General features: G+C 44.3%; 1 protein-coding gene across 2 annotated transcripts in view; it reads left to right on the top strand.

Annotated features, from left to right (window-relative positions):
* The window catches only part of grin3ba (glutamate receptor, ionotropic, N-methyl-D-aspartate 3Ba), a 64492-nt gene that overhangs the window by 18059 nt on the left and 21433 nt on the right, over positions 1-25000 (top strand). For both annotated transcript variants that reach the window (XM_027138966.2, XM_047820755.1), the window contains exon 2: positions 18446-19146. In XM_027138966.2, the coding sequence (XP_026994767.2) occupies positions 18446-19146 (701 nt within the window). The remainder of the gene's footprint in view (positions 1-18445; positions 19147-25000) is intronic.

Genomic DNA, 25000 nt, shown 5'->3' on the forward strand with positions numbered 1-25000 from the left:
TTTCCAGCTTGTGTAGAACCTGCTCACATTGTTCCAGAAGCACAATCCCTGCCCTTCGAAGCATCTTTGTCTTCCCAGCTTTAAAGCTGCTGATGGGAAAACGATGCAAAATCTTCTCTCTCGATCACTTCATCTCCGGTTCCCTGACAGCGCTGCTTTGTGTGCACATGACTGCGTAGGCTTAGTTCTCTAAATTTATTTCATATTGTCTGAATCTGTCTGAAACTTGGTTCCTGTTCATAAAACAAGCTGCTAATCAGAGGAACTTTACGTGTTAATTTACGTGGGACGTTTCCTGTAGAGCGGGCGGCTCTAACTGGCACGCCGGATGTGGGGCAGCAGAATATTATTGGGTCTGGAATCAAATCAAACAGAACCAAGTAGCAGATGAGAAGAGTGCAGCTCACAGCCTCAGGTTTAAACATAAACATCTACCATCTTCTTCTACACATTTCATCTGCTCAAAGTCTGAGGAGCTTCTCAGGAGTGGAGACATGAGTCTCCAAGCTGTAAGGAGATTTTGATGTAGCAGGATGTTAGAGCTGTATGTCAGAAGGTCGTGAGCTCGAATCCCAGGTCCACCAAGCAGCCACTGTTGGGCCCCTGAGCAAGGCCCTTAACCCTCAACTGCCAGGCTGTATAAATGAGACGAATGTAAGTCGCTCTGGATAAGAAGGTCTGCTGGAACTGTTGGCTGTGTTGAGAGTTTAACACAGAGTGTTCTTTTATACCCCTTTTCCACCAGAAAGACCCGGTGCTGGTTCAGAGCTCATGCTGGTGCTGGTTCAGAGTTGGTTCCACTGGAGAACCTTCTAAGAACCGGTTTGCCTTTCCATCAGTTAGAGATCATCACAGAGCCGAGTGTGACGTCACTGTATACGTGTCACGTTACACACCGACGTTAGCGCAGCGGCGACAAACACAACAACAACAACAACAACAATGGTGGATGTTACTTTACTGTTAATGCTCATGGCTTTGTGAACCTACATTAACACCCAAACGCGGCGAATCCGACGTGTACGTGCGGCTCCGTGTAATCTGTATAAACAGAGGTTGTGATGGAGAAAGTACTTAACGTTATTTTATCATTAACACAGAAAAAAGTTAGCATTAGCATGTAGCTACCTACTATCATGTGGGCTGATAACTGATCATATCGCGGTAAAGTAAGTGTATTAAACATTAGTATACTTAAGGTACATTATCAATGCGCTAAAAGTAGCCCCGCCCACAACCCCGCCCCCATGTGCTAACAGTAGCCCCGCCCACATGTGCTAACAGTAGCCCCTCCCACAACCCCTGACGTAAGCGGTTCTTAAGTCTAAACCAACAATGTTTTGGTGCTACTTAAGAAGCACTTTTCCTGGTTCAGAGCCGGTGCTTTGGCGGTCGAAACAGAAAGAACTGGTTCTAAATCAGGCTCCGAACCTGCACTCAAACTCTGGGGTAAAAGGGGCAATAGAGGTCTTTCTCATGATCATATGAAGCTGATTTGTCTTTAAACCCTCTTTCTCTTTCTTCATGTCTCCTCTGTAATGTAAACACTGAGCTACAGGTTTAGATTTCACACACTGCTTATTCCAGACTCCGACACTACACACTACACACTACACACTACACACTGCACACTACACACTGCACACTACACACTACACACTGCACACTGCTTATTCCAGACTCCGACACTACACACTACACACTGCACACTACACACTACACACTACACACTACACACTACACACTACACACTGCACACTACACACTGCACACTACACACTACACACTGCACACTGCTTATTCCAGACTCCGACACTACACACTACACACTGCACACTACACACTACACACTACACACTGCACACTACACACTACACACTGCACACTACACACTGCACACTACACACTGCACACTACACACTGCTTATTCCAGACTCCGACACTACACACTACACACTGCACACTACACACTGCACACTGCACACTGCACACTACACACTACACACTGCACACTGCTTATTCCAGACTCCGACACTACACACTACACACTGCACACTACACACTGCACACTGCACACTGCACACTACACACTGCACACTGCACACTACACACTACACACTGCACACTACACACTACACACTGCACACTACACACTGCACACTACACACTGCACACTACACACTGCACACTACACACTGCACACTGCACACTACACACTACACACTGCACACTACACACTACACACTGCACACTACACTCTGCACACTACACACTGCACACTACACACTACACACTACACTCTGCACACTACACACTGCACACTACACTCTGCACACTACACACTGCACACTACACACTACACACTACACTCTGCACACTACACACTGCACACTACACTCTGCACACTACACACTGCACACTACACACTACACACTACACACTGCACATTACACACTACACACTACACACTGCACACTACACACTGCACACTACACATTACACTATACACTACACACTGCACACTACACACTGCACATTACACACTACACACTGCACACTACACACTACACATTACACTACACACTACACATTACACACTACACACTACACATTACACTATACACTACACACTGCACACTACACACTGCACATTACACACTGCACATTACACACTACACACTACACATTACACTACACACTACACATTACACACTACACACTACACACTACACATTACACTATACACTACACACTGCACACTACACACTGCACATTACACACTACACATTACACACTACACACTACACATTACACTACACACTACACATTACACACTACACACTACACACTACACATTACACTATACACTACACACTGCACACTACACACTGCACATTACACACTACACACTACACACTACACACTGCACACTACACACTGCACACTACACACTGCACACTACACACTACACATTACACTACACATTACACTGCACACTACACATTACACTGCACACTACACACTACACACTGCACACTACACACTACACACTACACATTACACTACACACTACACATTACACTGCACACTACACACTGCACACTACACACTACACATTACACTGCACACTACACACTGCACACTACACACTACACATTACACTACACACTACACATTACACTGCACACTACACACTGCACACTACACACTGCACACTACACATTACACTGCACACTACACACTGTACACTACAAAAAATCTCATCTCAGCAGGTGATAGTATAATAATATCGTTATTGAGGACGTCCAGAGGACGTGATGTGTGTGTAAAGTCCACAGCATCATCAAGGACACCTCTCATCCAGCCCATAAACTGTCTACCCTCCTACCCTCTGGGAAGAGTTTCAGATGCCCCAGAAGCACCAGAGCCTCTTCAGATGTTCACCAGATGGTGCAGGTGTTTGATCAGATCCCATCCGTAGTGTAGGACTGGCACTAAGTACCAGCAGGACTGGAGACTGGATTATTTGGTCCACTAAGCACTAAGTGTGTCAGATCAGAGTTTTACTGACGGTGTCACAGGTTTCCACGTCTCTTCTCCTGTATGAGCTCTGCACCAGACCTCAGGCAGCAGAGGTCTCAGAACGTATCTCTGTTTCTCCTGCACTCGTTTGTTTCACTCTTTCACCTCAGCATTGTTGTGTTTAATTACTGCAGATGGGAATTGATTCCCCGGCCGAGGTCCTGCTCAGTCTCGCTCTCACCCAAAAGAACAGATTTATATCAAATTTTACGAGTGGCTGTGTTCACGAGCTAAAGTGCTAAAGGAAGTGTTTAAGGTGTTGTGAGAGAGGTGGAGGAAGTGAGGGAGTGAAGAAAAGAGAAAAGAAGAATGAATTCATCCAGTGATGGAGAAGTGATGAAGGAAAAAAAATGAAAATGCAAACATTTATGGATGAATTAAAGACAAATATGAAAGAGGAAGATGAAAGAAAGAAAAACAGAAATAATAAAAAACTAAGAGAAGAATGAAGGAGGTATAAAAGAAAGACAGGAAAGAGGGAAATGACAGAGTGAAGGCAATGGAATGTGAAGGAATGAAATGATTGGTTGGTGATAAAAGAGCAATAAATTAGTGAGCGGTTGTAGAATGGAGTCGTTCCGTCTCCGTGGTGATTTGGTCTCTGTTCAGATGTTAAACTGCTTTTTTATTGTGGAGACAAGAGCAGAAACTATCTGATGCTTTACACTGAAGTCTCTTTAATCCAAACCCACAGGCTGTGCTGATAAACTGATCACACACACACACCATCCTCACACACCTCACTGTGTGTGTGTGTGTGTGTCATCTGTAATGTGTGTGTGTGTGTGTCATCTGTAATGTGTGTGTGTGTGTCATCTGTAATGTGTGTGTGTGTGTCATCTGTAATGTGTGTGTGTGTGTCATCTGTAATGTGTGTGTGTCATCTGTAATGTGTGTGTGTGTGTGTCATCTGTAATGTGTGTGTGTCATCTGTAATGTGTGTGTGTCATCTGTAATGTGTGTGTGTGTGTGTCATCTGTAATGTGTGTGTGTGTGTGTCATCTGTAATGTGTGTGTGTCATCTGTAATGTGTGTGTGTGTCATCTGTAATGTGTGTGTGTCATCTGTAATGTGTGTGTGTGTGTCATCTGTAATGTGTGTGTGTGTGTGTGTCATCTGTAATGTGTGTGTGTCATCTGTAATGTGTGTGTGTCATCTGTAATGTGTGTGTGTGTGTGTGTGTCATCTGTAATGTGTGTGTGTGTGTGTCATCTGTAATGTGTGTGTGTCATCTGTAATGTGTGTGTGTGTGTGTGTGTGTCATCTGTGATGTGTGTGTGTCATCTGTAATGTGTGTGTGTGTGTGTGTGTGTGCTCTGTAGTGTGTGTGTGTGTGTGTGATGTTGAGTGTGTGTGTGTGTGTGTGTGTGTCATCTGTAATGTGTGTGTGTGTGTCATCTGTAATGTGTGTGTGTGTGTGTGTGTGTGTGTGTGTGCTCTGTAGTGTGTGTGTGTGTGTGCTCTGTAGTGTGTGTGTGTGTGTGTGTCATCTGTAATGTGTGTGTGTGTGTGTCATCTGTAATGTGTGTGTGTGTGTGTCATCTGTAATGTGTGTGTGTGTGTCATCTGTAATGTGTGTGTGTGTGTGTCATCTGTAATGTGTGTGTGTGTGTGTCATCTGTAATGTGTGTGTGTCATCTGTAATGTGTGTGTGTGTGTCATCTGTAATGTGTGTGTGTGTGTGTGTGTGTGTGTGCTCTGTAGTGTGTGTGTGTGTGTGCTCTGTAGTGTGTGTGTGTGTGTGTGTGTGTGTCATCTGTAATGTGTGTGTGTGTGTGTCATCTGTAATGTGTGTGTGTGTGTGTCATCTGTAATGTGTGTGTGTGTGTCATCTGTAATGTGTGTGTGTGTGTGTCATCTGTAATGTGTGTGTGTGTGTCATCTGTAATGTGTGTGTGTCATCTGTAATGTGTGTGTGTGTGTCATCTGTAATGTGTGTGTGTCATCTGTAATGTGTGTGTGTCATCTGTAATGTGTGTGTGTCATCTGTAATGTGTGTGTGTGTGTCATCTGTAATGTGTGTGTGTGTGTGTGTCATCTGTAATGTGTGTGTGTCATCTGTAATGTGTGTGTGTCATCTGTAATGTGTGTGTGTGTGTGTGTGTGTCATCTGTAATGTGTGTGTGTGTGTGTCATCTGTAATGTGTGTGTGTCATCTGTAATGTGTGTGTGTGTGTGTGTCATCTGTGATGTGTGTGTGTCATCTGTAATGTGTGTGTGTGTGTGTGTGTGTGCTCTGTAGTGTGTGTGTGTGTGTGCTCTGTAGTGTGTGTGTGTGTGTGTGTTTGTGTGTGTGTGTGTGTGTGCTCTGTAGTGTGTGTGCTCTGTAGTGTGTGTGTGTGTGCTCTGTAGTGTGTGTGCTCTGTAGTGTGTGTGTGTGTGTGTGTGTGTGTGTGTTCTGTTGTGTGTGTGTGTGTGTGTGCTCTGTCATGTGTGTGTGTGTGTGTGTGTGTGTGTGTGTGTGTGTGTGCGCTCTGTAGTGTGTTCTCTTCTCCTCCTCTCCCATCCTCATCTTTTCTTCAACTCTCTTCTGCTTCTCTTTCTCTCTGTCCTTTTTCTCCTCCTCCTCTCTCCTCTTCCTCTCTCCTCCTCCTCTCTCCTCCTCCTCTTCCTCTCTCCTCCTCCTCTCTCCTCTTCCTTTCTCCTCTTCCTTTCTCCTCCTCCTCTCTCCTCTTCCTTTCTCCTCTTCCTCTCTCCTCTTCCTCTCTCCTCCTGTCCTCTTTCTCTGTTCTTCTCTACCAGACAGTAAACGAGTGCCGCTCTCTGAGAGTGACTTCCTCTCGTCAGTAGCTCTCTCTCTCTCTCTCTCTCTCTCTCTCTCTCTCTCTCTCTCTCGTCCCTGTTTGAAGTGTGTGTGGAATTATTATGAAGGTATTTTTCTGGTTTGATCCCTAGCTCCACCTTTACCTCCAGAAGTATTGGCACCCTTCATTATTATCTGATCAATGACCCCAGAGAACTCTGTGTAACAGAGCTCACAATGTCTCAAAGCAGCTTCACAGAAGGATAGAAGCTAAATAAAAAAATTATAACGTTTAAAAAGAATTATTTATCTCTAACAATTCGTCCTAATGATCCTGAGGTGACGGTGGTGAGGGAAAAGTCCCTGAGATGATGTGAGGAAGAAACCTTGAGAGGAACCGGACTCAGAAGTGAGCCTCATCCTCGAAAAGTGAAAGTATCACTGAATCCCTCTTCCTCTTCTTTATTTATTTATTTATTTATTTATTTATTTATTTATTTGATCCATACAGTAGAGATCTGCTGCTGTCACTGTCGATCTGATCGGTGTCTCAGACTCCACACGTGACCTTCCACTGTAACAGCATGTTGTATTTTGTAGGCTGTTTGTGCAGGAGGACCTTTAGACTTTACAGGAAGAGGCTCTGTGCTGTTTTCTCTTCAGGGGATGTGGAGCTTCATCCATTATTAACCAGATTGAAACTTATATCTCACTAAAAATAAACCTTCACAAGTTACAGAAACTTTTTGTAGAAAATGAAATCATTCTCTCCTTTTCTCTTAAAGGGTGCCAATAATTCTGGAGCTCTTTCATGCTGAGTATCTCTTCTTTCCCAGAGTCTGTGAGTGGAAGTGATGCTGATTTCATCCGTAATTTTACACTCCGACGTTTCTGCTTTCAGGAAATTGTTAAACATCGGCGGCGTTTTTACACCATCCAAGTTTAACCTTTCTGTTCAGGTGCATTATGTCAAATGTGGATATTACCTGGGGTTATAAAGCGCTAATGTCTTCTGTCCTACACACACACACACACACACACACACACACACACACACACACACACACACACACATTACACACATTACACACACACACATTACACACACACACACATTACTGTACACACACACACATTACTGTACACACACACACATTACACACACACACATTACTGTACACACACACACACATTACACACACACATTACACACACACACACACACATTACACACACACACACATTACACACACACACACACACACACACACACACACACACACACACACACACACACACACACACACATTACACACACATTACACACACACACACACACACACACATTACACACACACACACACACACACACACATTACACACACACACATTACACACACACACACACACACACATTACACACACACACATTACACACACACACACACACACACACACACAGAAGTGTGCACTTGCAGTCACTTTCTGAATCTCAGCATCCATAATTTCCTGAGTTGATTTTGAGGCACATCTCCATCAAGTCTCCATCGGCTCTGTCTTGTCTCCATCTCTAATCTATTTTGTCTCAGCTCTGTCTTGTCTCTGTCTTGTCTCCGTCTCTAATCTATCTTGTCCTGGCACTGTCTCGTCTCTGTCTCGGGTCTGTCTTGTCTCCATCACTAATCTATCTTGTCCTGGCACTGTCTCAGCTCTGTCTCGGCTCTGTCTTGTCTCCATCTCTAATCTATCTTGTCTTGGCTCTGTCTCGGGTCTGTTTCATCTCTGTCTCGTCTCCAGCTCTGATCTATCTTGTCTCGGCACTGTCTCGGCTCTGTCTTGTCTCCATCTCTAATCTATCTTGTCTCTGCAATGTCTCGTCTCTGTCTTGTCTCTGTATCATCTCTGTCTCGTCTCCATCTCTAATCTATCTTGTTTCTGCACTGTCTCGTCTCTGCCTCGTCTCTGTCTCGACTCAGCAGCATCAGTGTTGCTGTACTGTGAGTGATTGCTCCTATTACCACATGGAAAAGTAATGTTTGAGCTTGAAAGCCCTCAGAAAGCTCATTACTGTGTGTTCCAGGCTGCGATGTGATGAATCTGTGCTCACTGCCGTAATGTGACACGTCTACGCCGCCGTGGCTCTGGGGTTCACCGCCACAAATTACATTACAGACACCTTATGAAGAGTAATAACAGGTTTGAGTGTCACCGTCCAACAGCTAATAACACATGTGCATCATTATCACACACACACACACACACACACACACACACACACACACACACACACACACACACACACACACTCCTGAACAGAGTCTGCTAGTGACATTCATCATCACACGAATCACTTCCTGTTAGATGATCTGAGAGAATGTTGTGTAGCGCCGCTAAAAACAACGAGCCGTTTGGATGTTGTTTGTATTAGCGTTATATGCTAATAACCGCTGACTAGCCAGAGTGGCGTGTTGTGATGATGTAATACTTCCAGAGAGAACTCAGGTGTTGTAAATATTTATTTAAATTAGTCTGTATTTATATTGTCCTTGTGTTCAGTGGGTGTGAATATGAATAAACATGAATATGCAGATTTGAACAGACTTTAAACGTGTAAGTGAATAAAATTCAGCGAAGATGATTAGCCATATGCTAATATAAACGCTATATACTATAAATAAATAGTATTACTATTATAAATGCTATAATGCTATATGCTAATTTAAATGTGTAATTGAATAAAATGAGAACATTTCTGTGAAAATGATTAGCTATATGCTAATAGCGTTAGCTATATGCTAATTGTGAAACAGGCTCACAGTGTCTTAGTGATGAGTTTTAAACACAAAACAAATCAGTAAAGAAACAAAGAAGTGATAAATCAGTGTTTTATGTAATATACGATTCTGTGTGAAGCGTGATGTTTTATCTGGTATGAAGCTAACTCCTGGAATTAATACCGTGGGATAGACGATCACTTCAACTTTTATCTTCTGTCTTTTTCCCTGAGATGCTAAAATAAATGCAGTAGAGTGCTCGGGCATTTTTGGGCTTGGCAGTGTGCTTTTGCTTCTCCTCCACACTCGAGGCTTATCTTTTATTTACTAGAACATTCAAACAGCACAAGTCGAACCCAAGCTGCTGGAGATTCAGAAGAAAGAAAAAAGGAAGGAGGCCTGTGTGGGATTTGTGGAACTCGAGAGCTCTACAAAATCCCTGAAGAAACCTAGAAACCTGAGCATTTACTGAGAATTAGATAGATAGATAGATAGATAGATAGATAGATAGATAGATAGATAGATAGATAGATAGATAGATAGATAGATAGATAGATAGATAGATAGATAGGTTCACCTCAAAAATATTAGTATTAGATAAGTTCAGGGTTCGTATGTGTGAAGCTGAGACGTGTGCCAGAAGTCCAGAGGTTTTTCTCCCACACGTTGGTGTAGATCTGTGAAGTTCCTTCAGAGTTATAACACTACAGAGTGTGCAGAACCTCGAGGGGGTGAATAGTTATGCAAAATATTAAAGAAATGTTATTATTGATGCTACAATTTTGAGCCATTTTCCCTGCGAATGAACAGAAAAATTCCACATGGCTGCCCACATAATCCTGAACTGCAGACATCTGCTGATTTCCACATCAACATCATTTCCTTCCTCGGCAAATTTCATACTTCAACACAGGCTTCATTATAAAAGCCAAAACCATCTAATCCGCCTGAAGCTCTGTTTAAAGTATCAGATAAACGATGCAGTAATGAGAGGCGGAACACCTCACAGAGAAAAACAGGAGCAAACGGAGGCAGCGCTGCCTCGTCTGTGGAGGCGGGTCACAGAGTTCCAGTGTTTATTCCACATTCATCTTCGACTCCATACGTTTCAGTTCCTCTGGAGAATTAGATGATAACATGTGAAGCCCTGCCCTCTTTTGGTCTCTGTGGCCTTCAGGTTATTACTGCATATTAAACATTGCAACTATTACAAACATCATGGCGTCAAAATGTCCCACAATCAGCTGCCAGGGTTTTGTAGCAAAATCTAATAACCTTCTACAACATCAGTAAAGGAATGAGGAATGATGCAGAATGACGTTTTGATGAAAGTGAAGGGCAACTGAACATCACTGCATACTGTACACACACACACACACACACACACACACACACACACACACACAATACAGAGCACACTCACTACAGAGCACACACACAATCACTACAGGTGTGTATGTGTGTGTATGTGTTGCGAGAGAGAAAGACACTGTGTACAGGTGTGTGTGTGTGTGTGTGTGTGTGTGTGTGTGTGTGTGTGTGTGTGTGTGTGTGAGAGAGAGAGAGAGAGAGAGAGAGAGAGAGAGAGAGAGAGAGAGAGAGACTGTGTACAGGTGTGTGTGTGTGTGTGAGAGAGAGAGAGAGAGAGAGAGAGAGAGAGAGAGAGAGAGAGACTGTGTACAGGTGCGTGTGTGTGTGTGTGTGGGTGTTTTGTGTGGAGAGAGAGAGAGAGAGAGAAGAGAGAGGAGAGGAGAGAGACTGTGTACAGGTGCTGTGTGTGTGTGTGTGGTGTGTGTGTGTGTGTGTGTGTGTGTGGTGGAGGAGTGAGAGAGAGGATGAGAGAGAGGAAGGGACTTTTAAAGGGTTACTTTAGAAGAGAGAGAGAGAGAGACGTGAAGAGCAGAAGGAGGTGTAGGTCTGCTCTGTGGTCTGTGTATTGTGTGTGTGTGTGTGTGTGTGTGTGTGTGTGTGTGTGTGTGATGTAGTTGAAGTTGGACTTTTAAAAGCTGTTAACTTTAAAGCTCTAACCTCAGACACTGCTGAGCAAAGGCAGGTCTAAAAGCTCTACACTGTCCATTACTCACTATTCTTCTTCTTCTTATTATTATTATTATTATTATTATTATTATTATTATTATTATTATTATTATTATTATAAATTATTATTAACACTGAAACACTGCTGAATTCTGGCCTTTATTTCCCTGTACCTTTATATCTGACTGTGTGAGCAAGCTGGCTGTTTATGTGCAGATAAACACAGGTATTTACTGCAGAAATTGGATTATAGCTTCACTTCCTGCACTTCATTTGTAAAATGTGAGTTCCCAGAACAGAGAGAGAGAGAGAGAGAGGGAGAGAGAGAGAGAGAGAGAGAGAGAGAGAGAGAGAGAGTTGGAATATTCTACAACATATGGATTTGAGCCCAGCTGGTTTTAAAGGTGCAGTGTAGTGTATAATACGATTGAGTCTCTCAGCCGAGACGAGTGTGTGATGTCACACATCTAAATGAAGCCCGACACAAAACACATGCAGGTTCATCGTAACTCACACACGTTACATTACAGAGTGAACATGGGCTTATTTTTGTGTCATTACTGCCTGAACCATGCTGCAGTTTATCACAGAAATCTGTTAGCTTTAAAAAGTGGGCGGAGTCTGAATCAGTCTGAATGAGTGAATCAGGCCATGACATCATCTTAGTTATCAGGAGGGTTGTGCTGATACACACACACACACACACACACACACACACACACACACACACACACACACACACACACACACATGCACACACATCTCTATATATGTACTACCATATACTATAGAAATAAGAAGGTATCAGATTGCTGCTGTTAGAGAGAATGAATCAACACCTGATGACCAACCAGGACTCAGGTCTCAGGTCTCAGGTCTCAGGTCTCAGGTCTCAGGTCTCAGGTCTCAGGACTCAGGTCTCAGGTCTCAGGACTCAGGTCTCAGGACTCAGGTCTCAGGTCTCAGGACTCAGGTCTCAGGACTCAGGTCTCAGGTCTCAGGACTCAGGTCTCAGGACTCAGGTCTCAGGACTCAGGTCTCAGGACTCAGGTCTCAGGTCTCAGGACTCAGGACTCAGGTCTCAGGTCTCAGGACTCAGAACCAAGGACTCAGTACTCAGGTCTCAGGACCCAGGTCTCAGTACTCAGAACTCAGGAGTCAGGTCTCAGGACTCAGGTCTCAGAACTCAGGACTCAGGTCTCAGAACTCAGGAGTCAGGTCTCAGGACTCAGGACTCAGGTCTCAGGACTCAGGTCTCAGTACTCAGAACTCAGGAGTCAGGTCTCAGGACTCAGGTCTCAGAACTCAGGAGTCAGGTCTCAGGACTCAGGACTCAGGTCTCAGGACTCAGGTCTCAGGTCTCAGAACTCAGGAGTCAGGACTCAGGACTCAGGTCTCAGGACTCAGGTCTCAGGTCTCAGGTCTCAGGACTCAGGTCTCAGGACTTTCAGCTCTGCTTTTTTCTGCTAGACTCCTGAGTTGTACCAATATTCCAGTCACGCAGAAGCTCCTCCATTTCAGTTATTTTTTTGCCCCATGATGTCTGCTCATGGTCCCCTCCAGTTTTAAACATTCACTGAACACACACACACAAACACTCACACACACACACACACACACACACACACACACACACACACACACACACACACACACACAGTCAGAGTCCATAACAAACTTCCTCTCTGGAGTGATCCGTCTCTTTTAGCACAGCCCTTTAGGCAGAAAAATTGATTCTGCTTATTAGTTATGATCTTATTTGTCATCCTGAGACGAAGAAGACGGATCTCTCGCTCTCTTCTTCCTGTTTGAAGGTTTGGAATCACTCTGTTCCTCTGCTTTAGTGCTGAGTACGTAATAAGGGCTGTCCCGCAGGAGCAAGGTCACTGCCAGTTCAGTGCTAACGAATTAAACGATTTCGGTGTTTTCGCCCGTGAGGTGGCTTTTTGTCATGAAAAATGGATTTGCGCAGATTTTTATGCCTTTATTATTCATGCACAGGCCACAAGGGACAAACTGTACAAAGCCTCTGTGCACAGAATTCAGCCTCCAGGATGATCGACATGCACACGCTTTCATTCTAATAGACGCCGAGCTGCATTTATCACGTCTCCCGACCACACGGGTCACGCCATGCACACACAATTACTTCCTGAGCCACTCTGTTCACTGTGCACAAAGTAATGGCACCCTTCTGATGTAACAGTCAATGGATCAGGAGCAGCATGGAGCAGAGAGATGAACTGTGAGAAGGATTAGACACAGAACAGGAAAGTTGTGTGTGTGTGTGTGTGTGTGTGGTGTGGGGTGTGTGTGTGTGTGGTGTGGTGTGTGTGTGTGGTGTGGTGTGTGTGTGTGGTGTGGTGTGTGTGTGTTTGTGTGTATAATCAGACATGTATATAATCAGACATGTGTATAATCAGACATTTATAATCAGACATTTATATAATTAGACTGGTATATGGACAAACAGACAGACAAGTGAATGATCAGACAGGTATGTGATCAGATAGACAGGTATGTGGTCAGACAGACAGGTATGTGGTCAGACAGACAGGTATGTGGTCAGACAGACAGACAGGTATGTGGTCAGACAGACAGACAGGTATGTGGTCAGACAGACAGGTATGTGGTCAGACAGACAGGTATGTGATCAGACAGACAGGTATGTGGTCAGACAGACAGGTATGTGGTCAGACAGACAGACAGGTATGTGGTCAGACAGACAGGTATGTGGTCAGACAGACAGGTATGTGGTCAGACAGACAGACAGGTATGTGGTCAGACAGACAGACAGGTATGTGGTCAGACAGACAGGTATGTGGTCAGACAGACAGTTATGTGGTCAGACAGACAGACAGACAGGTATGTGGTCAGACAGACAGACAGGTATGTGGTCAGACAGACAGGTATGTGGTCAGACAGACAGACAGGTATGTGGTCAGACAGACAGGTATGTGGTCAGACAGACAGGTATGTGGTCAGACAGACAGACAGGTATGTGGTCAGACAGACAGACAGGTATGTGGTCAGACAGACAGGTATGTGGTCAGACAGACAGACAGGTATGTGGTCAGACAGACAGACAGGTATGTGGTCAGACAGACAGGTATGTGGTCAGACAGACAGACAGGTATGTGGTCAGACAGACAGGTATGTGGTCAGACAGACATGTGTGGTCAGACAGACAGTTATGTGGTCAGACAGACAGACAGGTATGTGGTCAGACAGACAGACAGGTATGTGGTCAGACAGACAGACAGGTATGTGGTCAGACAGACAGACAGGTATGTGGTCAGACAGACAGGTATGTGGTCAGACAGACAGACAGGTATGTGGTCAGACAGACAGGTATGTGGTCAGACAGACAGGTATGTGGTCAGACAGACAGACAGGTATGTGGTCAGACAGACAGACAGGTATGTGGTCAGACAGACAGACAGGTATGTGGTCAGACAGACAGGTATGTGGTCAGACAGACATGTATGTGGTCAGACAGACAGTTATGTGGTCAGACAGACAGACAGGTATGTGGTCAGACAGACAGACACGTATGTGGTCAGACAGACAGACAGGTATGTGGTCAGACAGACAGGTATGTGGTCAGACAGACAGACAGGTATGTGGTCAGACAGACAGACAGGTATGTGGTCAGACAGACAGGTATGTGGTCAGACAGACAGGTATGTGGTCAGACAGACAGGTCCCATGGTGACACTCAGGATATTTAGAGAAATACAGATGAATGAGAGAATACACTAATAAACCCGATGCAGCTTCAATCCCAACAAACTGAACAGGAGAGTAATGACACACACTGCAGCCTAATATACACTAAGTGTGCATCGTTTGCTCACATTTATATTTATATTCATCAATGCCAAGTGATCTAGGCAAACACCAAAGTGACACACACACACACACACACACACACACACACACACACACACACACACACAGTGAGATTATTTACACACAACTCAGCCTCGTAGCGTCACATCAAAAAGATGCAAATTCTGTTAAGCGGATTTCTGCAGAGTAAAAGGAACACACTCTGCTACATCATCATTTATTTCAAACGCCCCCTCTAGCACATCACACACAAACACACACACAGACACACACACACACACACACGCTTGAGTCGCATGTTGTGGCCCTTCCTGTTGTTCTGAGTGTTAAGTGTGTTTATAGCTTTCTGTCAAAATGTTATGGAATATAAGAGAAAATTCCTGAGGAGTAAACTGGTGTTTAATCGCAGGCCGCTAGTTAAAGCGGTGTTTATCCCGTCCTGGTTGTTGATACACAAATATGCAAATAAGAAGAAGGTTAATCTGGGTTTAGAAGTGTACAGCGTCAGATTATGAAGAGCAGATTACAGGATTAAATGTTAACCCGGGTGAAGTCAGAGCAGTGTGAAATCTCACCGCACCCAGGATTCCCTTTCCCTGTGATTTACTAGGACCCAGGACACTGCTGCATGTTTCTTCTAACGTTCCCTCACCAGCTTCACTTTATTCTCTGTCTGCAGGTTAAGGCAACCGAAACACACGGGGTTTTCTTTTCTTTTTATTACTGAGACCTCAAATATACCTAAACTCCTCCGTCCTGCATAATGTATGTGCTGACACTGGAGACTCCTGACATTAATGCAGCCCTGAATTTAGATGGATGAAGATAATGAAGATGAGAAGAAACAGTAGAATGGAGAAGTTTTCTCAGTATCCAACTCAAAAGTGATGAAATTATAATGTTGAACCTGAGGACCGGCGAAGCAGGTGTAGCCCTCTCACTTATCCTCTCTGTGTGGTGTCCTATAACTCACACTGTGCACGGGAGGAGACGTGGTGATGGGTCTACTAGATTAGAAGAAAATGAATTAATCTAATTAACAAAATTTAATTACTACTCGATCTGTTACCTTAGTGATGTGTTTCCAAGTGTGACGTGACATACGGCTAAGTACGGTGACCCGTACTCAGAATTTGATGTGGAGGGGGGCGGGTTCGGTGCCTTGCTCAAGGACACCATAGTCGAGGTATTGCCTCGAACCCACAGCCTTAGGGTTAGGAGTCAAACTCTCTAACCATTAGGCCACGACTTCCCCCACTGACTCGACTCGAAACTAAAGGACTGGTTCATGTACTATGTAGCGCTGCTGCTAATGGGAGCTCGGTCTCCCATGCACCATACAACAATAGCTATAAGTCAATGTACACTTGGCTTCACTGCCCTGCGAGATTTACCATAACATACTGATATACACTGGACATGGCATAACAAAAAAACATTAAGTATCAAACAGTGCTTAGCATCGACAGGCAGATCGGTGTATCTTCTGCAGTGATGCGGTCGATATACCGATCTGTCATGGTGAAGAACGAGCTGAGCCTCAAGGTGAAGCTCTCTATTTACTAGTCGATCTACGTTCCTACCCTCACCTATGGTCATGAGCTTTGGGTCATGACCGAAAGGACGAGATCCCGGATACGGGCGGCCCGAAATGAGTTTCCTCCGTAGGGTGGCTGGGTGCTCCCTTAGAGATAGGGTGAGGAGCTCGGTCACTCGGGAGGAGCTCAGAGTAGAGCCACTGCTCCTCCACATCGAGAGGAGTCAGCTGAGGTGGCTCGGGCATCTGTTTCGGATGCCTCCTAGACGCCTCCCTGGGGAGGTGTTCCGGGCATGTCCAACCGGGAGGAGGCCCCAGGGAAGACCTAGGACACGCTGGAGGGACTATGTCTCTCGACTGGCTTGGGAACGCCTCCGTATTCCCCTGGAAGAGCTGGAGGAAGTGTCTGGGGAGAGGGAAGTCTGGGCATCTCTACTTAGACTGCTGCCTCCACCTGTCTATGGAGCTCTTCACAATCCAGTATAGAATGCTTTGTTTCTACTTACAGTTTTTTTGGTTCTGAAACACAGCTCTTTAGAGATTTATGATGGAGGTCTTGGTGATTATCTGATAAGCTCAAGCACAGCATGTGTAACGAGGTCGGTGCTGAAATCGGTCATGTGGTCTTCCTGGAAAAAGGTGTCAAAGATTCTGAATGGAAATCTGTCCAGTCTACTGATACTGTACATTTCTGTGGTCTTCGTTTGGAAAAACACAGAGGAACGCTCTCCGGCATTGTAAAGATCTCAGACAGATGATTTGGTTTTAATTGAGTTACAGAAGGAATCTGGTCTGATGGACAGTCTGAGTGTTGAAGGAAGCTGCAGAGGTTCACTGGTGTAGGACTTGTGTTCTAAAGTAAAGAGAGTAAAGTGAAGTGAGAGTCTAATACATCATCATTATTCAGGAATATTCTCAGCATGTCTCAGAGGTAATAAAGTATCATGTGTAATGTGACCTGAGATGGAGCAGACAGGAACGCTGAGGAGGATTAAAGGTGATGGGCAGATTCTGACTGAGGGTCAGTGGGCGTAATGGAGCAAGCAGAGGACACGAAGTTCCACGATGTGGGCGGGAAATCAGCGTGCCGGGGTAGTTCGAGTCAGACTCTCAGAATCAGAGAGCAGAATCCATTTCTACACGTCATGTGATTGTTCTGCAGTTTGTTGACAGGAAGCTCTACAGCAGAGGTACCAATACTTTTCCACAGGCATAGTTGTCTGTCCTGAATGTTTATTTGTTAATGTTCAGATGATTACAAAGCTTTTATAGTCATTGTGCTATAACGACCTTCATAAACAGCAGTTCCAGATTTAATCACCCAAACATCAAACTCCTTTTGTTAGTGTCATGTTTTATTAGTCAGCAGCTGGATCCTGTTTCTGCTGGAGTCTGGAGAGATAGCAGTGTGTGGAGGAGAGTGTGACGAAGTGGAAGAGGAAAAGTGTTTTGAAATAGCTTTTGAATCATTTCCAGTGGAAGTATTCAGGTATTTTATGGTGCTGTGATTAGATGGCTTGGATTGTTTGATGATGGATTGTGTCATCACTCTGTTCCCAGGACACGCGAGTGTATCACACTTATCATACAGAGTACAGATCACATGCTGGTTTTACTCACCAACGTTCCTTCTCACATTCTCACAAGCTGAAATTAATTCCTAGCTACGCTTCTGATAGTCAAGCTTCTGAATCCATCTTCAGCCAACACTGAGGTTCTCTTTCCTCTTTGTGTTCTTAACTTATGTTGTTCCACTGAGTCAGTCACCTGAAGACAGGAGAAAACTCGGGAACAAAAACAGTTCTAACTTACATCACACTTTGCTCACTCTTCTACCAAAGTAATCAAAAATACTGTGTGTGTGTGTGTGTGTGTGTGTGTGTGTGTGTGTGTGTGTGTGTGTGTGTTTGTTATTTTCAGAACCGGTTCCACCTGCAGATGTTGACTCATGTCCCTGCATCTGGATTGGCTGAGCTGCTTCTGTCGGTCCTGGTGCGAGCAGGGTGGCAGGGCGGGGCAGCGGTTATGTGCCCTGGAGGGGGCGACAGTGGGTTGTTGGAACACCTCCAGCAACTGGGTGGTGCCGGGATAAACGGCTCACACTGGCATCTTTGGGAAACCCTTGACCTTTCTAGCCACATGGCATTAGATGAAGCTAATAACAACAATAACAACAAATTTGTTTTAAATAAAAAGCCAGACTATACGTCACAGGAAATAGCGGATAAGGAACAGGAAGTTAAAGATCTCCTGTCTCAGCTCATGAACCGAACCCCATCCGCTCTGCATTCCAGCGTGGTGGTGTTCGGGTCAGACCCAGAGTGTGTGAGCTTAGTTTTGCGTGCAGCGGCACAACTCAGACACACACTCTGGGTTCTCGGACTGCCCCTGAACCTGGACGCTTTAAGTGCTGTCGGATCCCCAAAAGATCTGCTAGCATACGGACAGACGGAGCGCAGACCGCTCAGCTCTTACATCGGAGATGCTCTGCAGCTGGTGGGCCGAGCCGTGTCCGACGCCAGCATGGTTCGACCTGACCTGACGCTCATCCAGAACATGGTCAACTGCTTCGACAAACCCAACAAACATGAGGTGCTGTCGTCAGGACACTACCTGTCCAGGTAAGCATGTGGAAGACACACAATGGATATTGTCTTTCTGTTTTTCTGTCTGTCTGTCTAGTCTCAGTATACCCAGAGCCCCTATTTGGACATTACCTGTCCAGGTAAGCATACCTGGACAGGTAATTGGGTCCAGGTAAGAACTTGGGAATGTATCTTCCGGTCTGTCTGCCTGTCTGTCAGTTCATCTGTCTTTCTCTCTGGTTGTCATCACACCTCCTTTATTGAGACTGACAGACACGAAGGCCACACCTACTTCACTGAGACTGATAGTCAAAGAGGCCACACCTTCTTCACTAAGACTAACAGACACAGAGGCCACACCTCCTTTATTGAGACTGACAGACACAGAGGCCACACCTCCTTCACTGAGACTGCCAGACACAGAGGCCACACCTCCTTCAATGAGACTGATAGTCAAAGAGGCCACACCTTCTTCAATAAGACTAACAGACACAGAGGCCACACCTCCTTTATTGAGACTGACAGACAAAAAGGCCACGCCTCCTTCACTGAGACTGACATAAACAGAGGCCACACCTCCTTCACGTTCTCTTTAACTGTGGTGTTTAACCTTCCTTTGCTTTTTCCTTCAGTCTGAAGTCCTTCTCTCAGGTTAGCACATTAGGACATCGCGCACTTGTCTCTATTAGCAACACAAAAGCCGTGAGCTACGTCTGCATTTTCTCTGAGAAAGGCAATTAAAGCGGCGGTGCCTTGAGGACAGAACGAGTTAGCGTTTAATATTCCTGGCCATTATTCCTCTGGGAGCACCACATATTATATAACTACAATACTTATTTAATTTACATTGTTACTCTCTCTCTCTCTGTCTCTCTCTCTCTCTCTCTCTCTGTCCTTCTCTCTCTTTCCCTCTCTCTCCCTCTCTCTCTCTCTCTGTCCTTCTCTCTCTTTCTGTCCTTCTCTTTCTCTCTGTCTCTCTCTCTCTCTCTCTCTCTCTCTCTCTCTCCCTCTCTCACCCCCCCCCCTTCCCTGCCTCCCTCCCTCCCTCATTCTCTCTCTCATTCTGCTGTCCTGGCTGAATGTTAGTGATCAGCTTACACTAGCAAATTAGATTTATTCTTCTGAGATTAGTGTCTGAAGTGTGATTAGAGAGTTCTCTGGATCTGTGGTGCTGCCTGTGTGTTAAAGTTCCACCAGATAAGAGCTTTATCAGGACTCTAGTCAACCGTCTCACACTCAAGGTCACTTTAGAAATCAATTGTTTTATGCGGAAATAATTTCACCAGATCACGAATTCTAACAGTTATAAATATGTGTGTTATGAATGTGAACAGATCCAGGAGTGATATGAAGGACATTAAACATCAGACCTGAAACAAAACATTTGAGTCTGTAATAATTAAAACTGATGAACAGAGTCATATATTTTAATTTCAAGTATTTCAGTATCCTTTGTCATGTATAAATTGTACACAGACACATGATGACTAAACACCACTGTGGTCCTAGCACTGATTACTGCTTTTATTAAACAGCTCCTACACATCACTTAAAATAAACATACAGCAGCAAAAAATATAATCATTTAATAATACTGTTTTTCATTTCATTGTAAGTTGTATGTGTGCCCTGTGATGGGTTGGCACTCCGTCCAGGGTGTATCCTGCCTCCATGCCCGATGACGCCTGAGATGTATGCCTGAATGTAAGTTGTATAAACTTCATGCCAGAGTACGGGGGTGTCTCAAAAAAAACCCAAATGCAGGATAGATTAAAAAAAAAATCAAAAATAACGACACAAACCACAAAGACATTACAGATACCAAACCAAAGACAAGGATTCCACGCTGCCAAAGACAACACGACATGGCTAAATACTGAAGACACGTGAAGACAAAAAGTAAACAAAAGGCACATGGCAAAAGTCCGGGCTACATCCTTACAGCATCCCCCCCACCCCACCCCACCCCACCCCCAATCTCGTATCATTCATAATATCCAAGGGAACCGAGATACGGGGGGGGGGCGAGGTAGTGTTAATTTCGTCACTGATTTTTAATTTAGTCTTAGTCTTAGTCTTGGGCCAAATGTCCTTGTTAGTTTTAGTCATATTTAGTCATTCACATATCTTTTTTTGTTAGTCAAGTTTTAGTCGATTAAAAGTCTTGTCATTTTAGTCTAGTTTTAGTCAAAACATTTTAGTCTTTTTTAAAATAACACATTAATAGCGCACTATGTTCTTTAGCAGAAGCAACACAATTAGCTGTATACAAACAGGCGTATGAGACCTGTAACGAGCAACAGCTCGAAGCCGCGAACTCGTTCTGAATATTTTAAAGGCGTAACAGCTGATGAACAAACAGAGACAATTGTAGACGAAATGAAGAGAGATTTTATCTTAGTTTTTATTTTATACAAAACATTTTCGTCTCGTCTTTTTTCATCAACAATAATCCATGTTAATTTAGTCTTAGTCAGCGTTTTTGGACAGTGGTGCAGTCTCGTCATCGTCTCATCTTAGTCATGAAAAAAAAGGTTGTTGAACACATTTCATCTCGTCTCGTCTGACAAAATTAACACTAGGGCGAGGCACAGGGTGAGAAGTGAAGCGACGTCCCACACCAGAACAGGTGCGAGGTGATATTGCAGATCACCGAAAAAAACAAAAAGCAAAAAACGCTGGTGACATCCTCCGCAGGTAGGAAGTGGGGCAGCATTCTCCACGGGAAACAGGAAGCTGAGCAGCATCCACCAGATGCGGAACAGATGCAAAGCGATGTCCATCAAAAAAATAATGCAAAAGTCCAGGGCACAAAAAAAACGTCTAAAAGGGCAGAAAGTATAATCCAAAATAAATGCCGGTGCCAGGCGAGAGGCTTTCCTGCTAGGTCTGTGTCTGGCAGAATCCTTCTGTCAGACTACGGGGGTGTCCGGGCTTAGTTATGGCTCCAGGATCCTCTCTTACTGTAGTCTGGGTGTTAGTGAGGGACATTTTACTTCCCCATCACTGACAGGGTTTCTCTTGTCCAGCATCAGAGAGTTTTCTCCTGTGCTTCTTCACAGCAGTGTTTGGTGTAGATCAGCATGAAGCTGAAGTTCACCTTTTCACCTTTATATTCATTCTCCTGCTCCATCATCAGTGAAGATTAGTGAGTCTGCTCCAGAAGCATCCATGAAATCCCAAGCCATGAGACTACCACCACCATGTTTCACATATCAGCTCTTATTATTTAGATCGTGAGCAGATCTTCTTTTTCTCCACCCTCTGGCCTTTCCTTCACTCTGGTAGAAGTTCTTGGTTCCAGAACTTTTGTGAATCATCTCTGTAGTTCTTTGTGAATTTCAGTCTGATCTTCTGATCCTTACTGTTGATAAGAACTTTGTATCTTGTGGTGTCATTCTGCTCTCTACAACGGGGGTTGTGAGACCTTCATCCTGCCCTGTGAAGGTTTCTGGTGATGTCACTGCCTGTTGTTTTTGGGCTTTTATTCACAGCTCTGGCAGTGTTTCAGTTATTGACTGTTGTTGTCCTTGGCCAATCTGTTTGTTGTCTCTTTTTTTCATTAGTTTTTTTAAAGACAGTTGTTTTGACTAAGCTCAATATTTGTTCATTGTCTCTGATTGATTTTTGCTCTTTTCCCAGCTTCAGCTTGTCCCCATGTTTTCCCCATACACAGCTCTCTGGTCTTTACGTTGGTTAAACCCACCACTGAAACATAAATTGTTTGACATAACACATCTACATATAAATAACTAGTGTCTGATTTCAGATTTTGGAGTGAACAGTTTACACACGTACAGCTCCATTAAACCCCTGACTGGTGAAGTGTCTCACTGATGTCAAGGGAAATGTTCAGCAGCATGTGAACAATGACACAGTGTCCCCGAGGTCAGTGTCCTCGTTCAGCAGGATGAATTGCAGGAACTGTTCAGGAACCGTTTGAGGAACATGACACAGACGTCAAGGTGTTGACTTGTCCTCCAGGTTTATATCTGTGGGATGTGCAGGACAAACCAACCTGATCCACAGAGGCTCCACATCACAGCTTACACAGTGACCTGTAGCTGATTCCTAAACTGATGTATATCTGATATTCTGTAGCATTATTACTGTTCATAAACACTGAGGGGGCATGAGTGTAATAACAAGATACAGAACTGTGGAGAGCTTTGGGCTTCTCTCTCAGAGAGAAGAGAGAGGAGAAAGAGAGAGGGAGAGAGAAAGAGAGAGAGAGAGAGAGAGAAAGAGAAGGAGAGAGAGAGGGAGAGAGAGAAAGAGAGAGAGAGAGAGAGAAGAAAAGAGACGATTTCGAGAAAAAGAAATAGGACATATAGAACAAGCTCTTCTCTCTCTCTCTCTCTCTCTCTCACTCTCTCTTTCTCTCTCACCCTCTCTCTCTCTCTCTCTCTCCCTCTCTCTCTCTCTCTCCCTCTCTCTCTCTCTCTTTCTCTCTCTCACTCTCTCTCACACCCTCTCTCTGTCTCCCTCTCCCTCCATCCCCCCCTCTCTCTCTGCTCTTTATCAGAAGTCCATCTCAGGATCTCAGTCATGTCCCTGTTGATCCTCTGTGTAAACAGACTCACTGACTATCCATTAAAAGTCTTCTGATTGATTTTTCTTATAATTCTATTACAACTCTACAGTTCTATGAGCAGAAAAGAAAAAAAGAAAAGACCTGATTCTTTTTTCTCATTCTGATTATGGTGCTATAAATAAAGCAACTTCTGCAGGATTCAGCTCTTCACCATCGCTGCTTCATCTACGTGATGCTGTTCAGCACGAGTCAGTATTTATTCTCCAGGAAACTCCGGAGTGGATGAACTGTTATTGCCCTTCATCACCCTTTCATCTTCCACAGCGGCTTCCTTATTCGGCACAAGGTCATTGTTTACCTCCGTGTTCTGTGTGTTGATCTGAGGCTTGTGCTGAACGATGTGACATGATCTCATCATCGTTCTCACACACAGTATATACGTCCTGATACACGATTATTAATCATACACAATAATAATCAGTTGCTTCCAGTTCTTTAAAAAACAAATAGAAAATGGATAAAATGATCTGATTGTGGAATCTCAGGAAAGTGACATTATTTATTATGATATTAATATTAGATCGTCGTTACATCCAGCTGTGCCTGAGGCTGTGATAAACCACACCGTAAACCACAGCCATGGAAAAAAACGTAACGTTTCTAAAGGAAGAAGATTCTAAAAATGTTTTACAGAATTGGACAAAATATTCACTCATTCATCTTCTACCGCTTATCTGAACTTCTCGGGTCACGGGGAGCCTGTGCCTATCTCAGGCGTCATCGGGCATCGAGGCAGGATACACCCTGGACGGAGTGCCAACCCATCACAGGGCACACACACACACTCTCATTCACACACACACTCACACACTACGGACAATTTTCCAGAGATGCCAATCAACCTACCATGCATGTCTTTGGACCGAGGGAGGAAACCGGAGTACCCGGAGGAAACCCCCGAGGCACGGGGAGAACATGCAAACTCCACACACACAAGGGGGAGGTGGGAATCGAACCCGTACCCTGGAGGTGTGAGGCAAACGTGCTAACCACTAAGCCACCGTGCACAGCAATTCTGAATGAATATCAAAAAGAATAGTTTGCAGTTAACTAAATGCTGTTAGACTTCAGTACCTGCAATTAGTCACTGCAATTAGCTGTGATTCTGTTTAATGCTGTTTTAAACATCTGCACCATTTCTACATCTGCACCATTTCTACATCTGCACCATGATTTTAACACACAGAATTAAAAATTAATGTAGAATTTTCTTTGTTCATGAAAACATTAAACAATAAAATATAAAAAGTGTACAACATGGAAACTGTAACCTAGAACTTCTCGAGTAGACTTACA

The sequence above is a fragment of the Tachysurus fulvidraco genome, chromosome 11, assembly GCF_022655615.1.
Source record: "Tachysurus fulvidraco isolate hzauxx_2018 chromosome 11, HZAU_PFXX_2.0, whole genome shotgun sequence".
In the NCBI taxonomy this organism is placed as follows: Eukaryota; Metazoa; Chordata; class Actinopteri; order Siluriformes; family Bagridae; genus Tachysurus; species Tachysurus fulvidraco.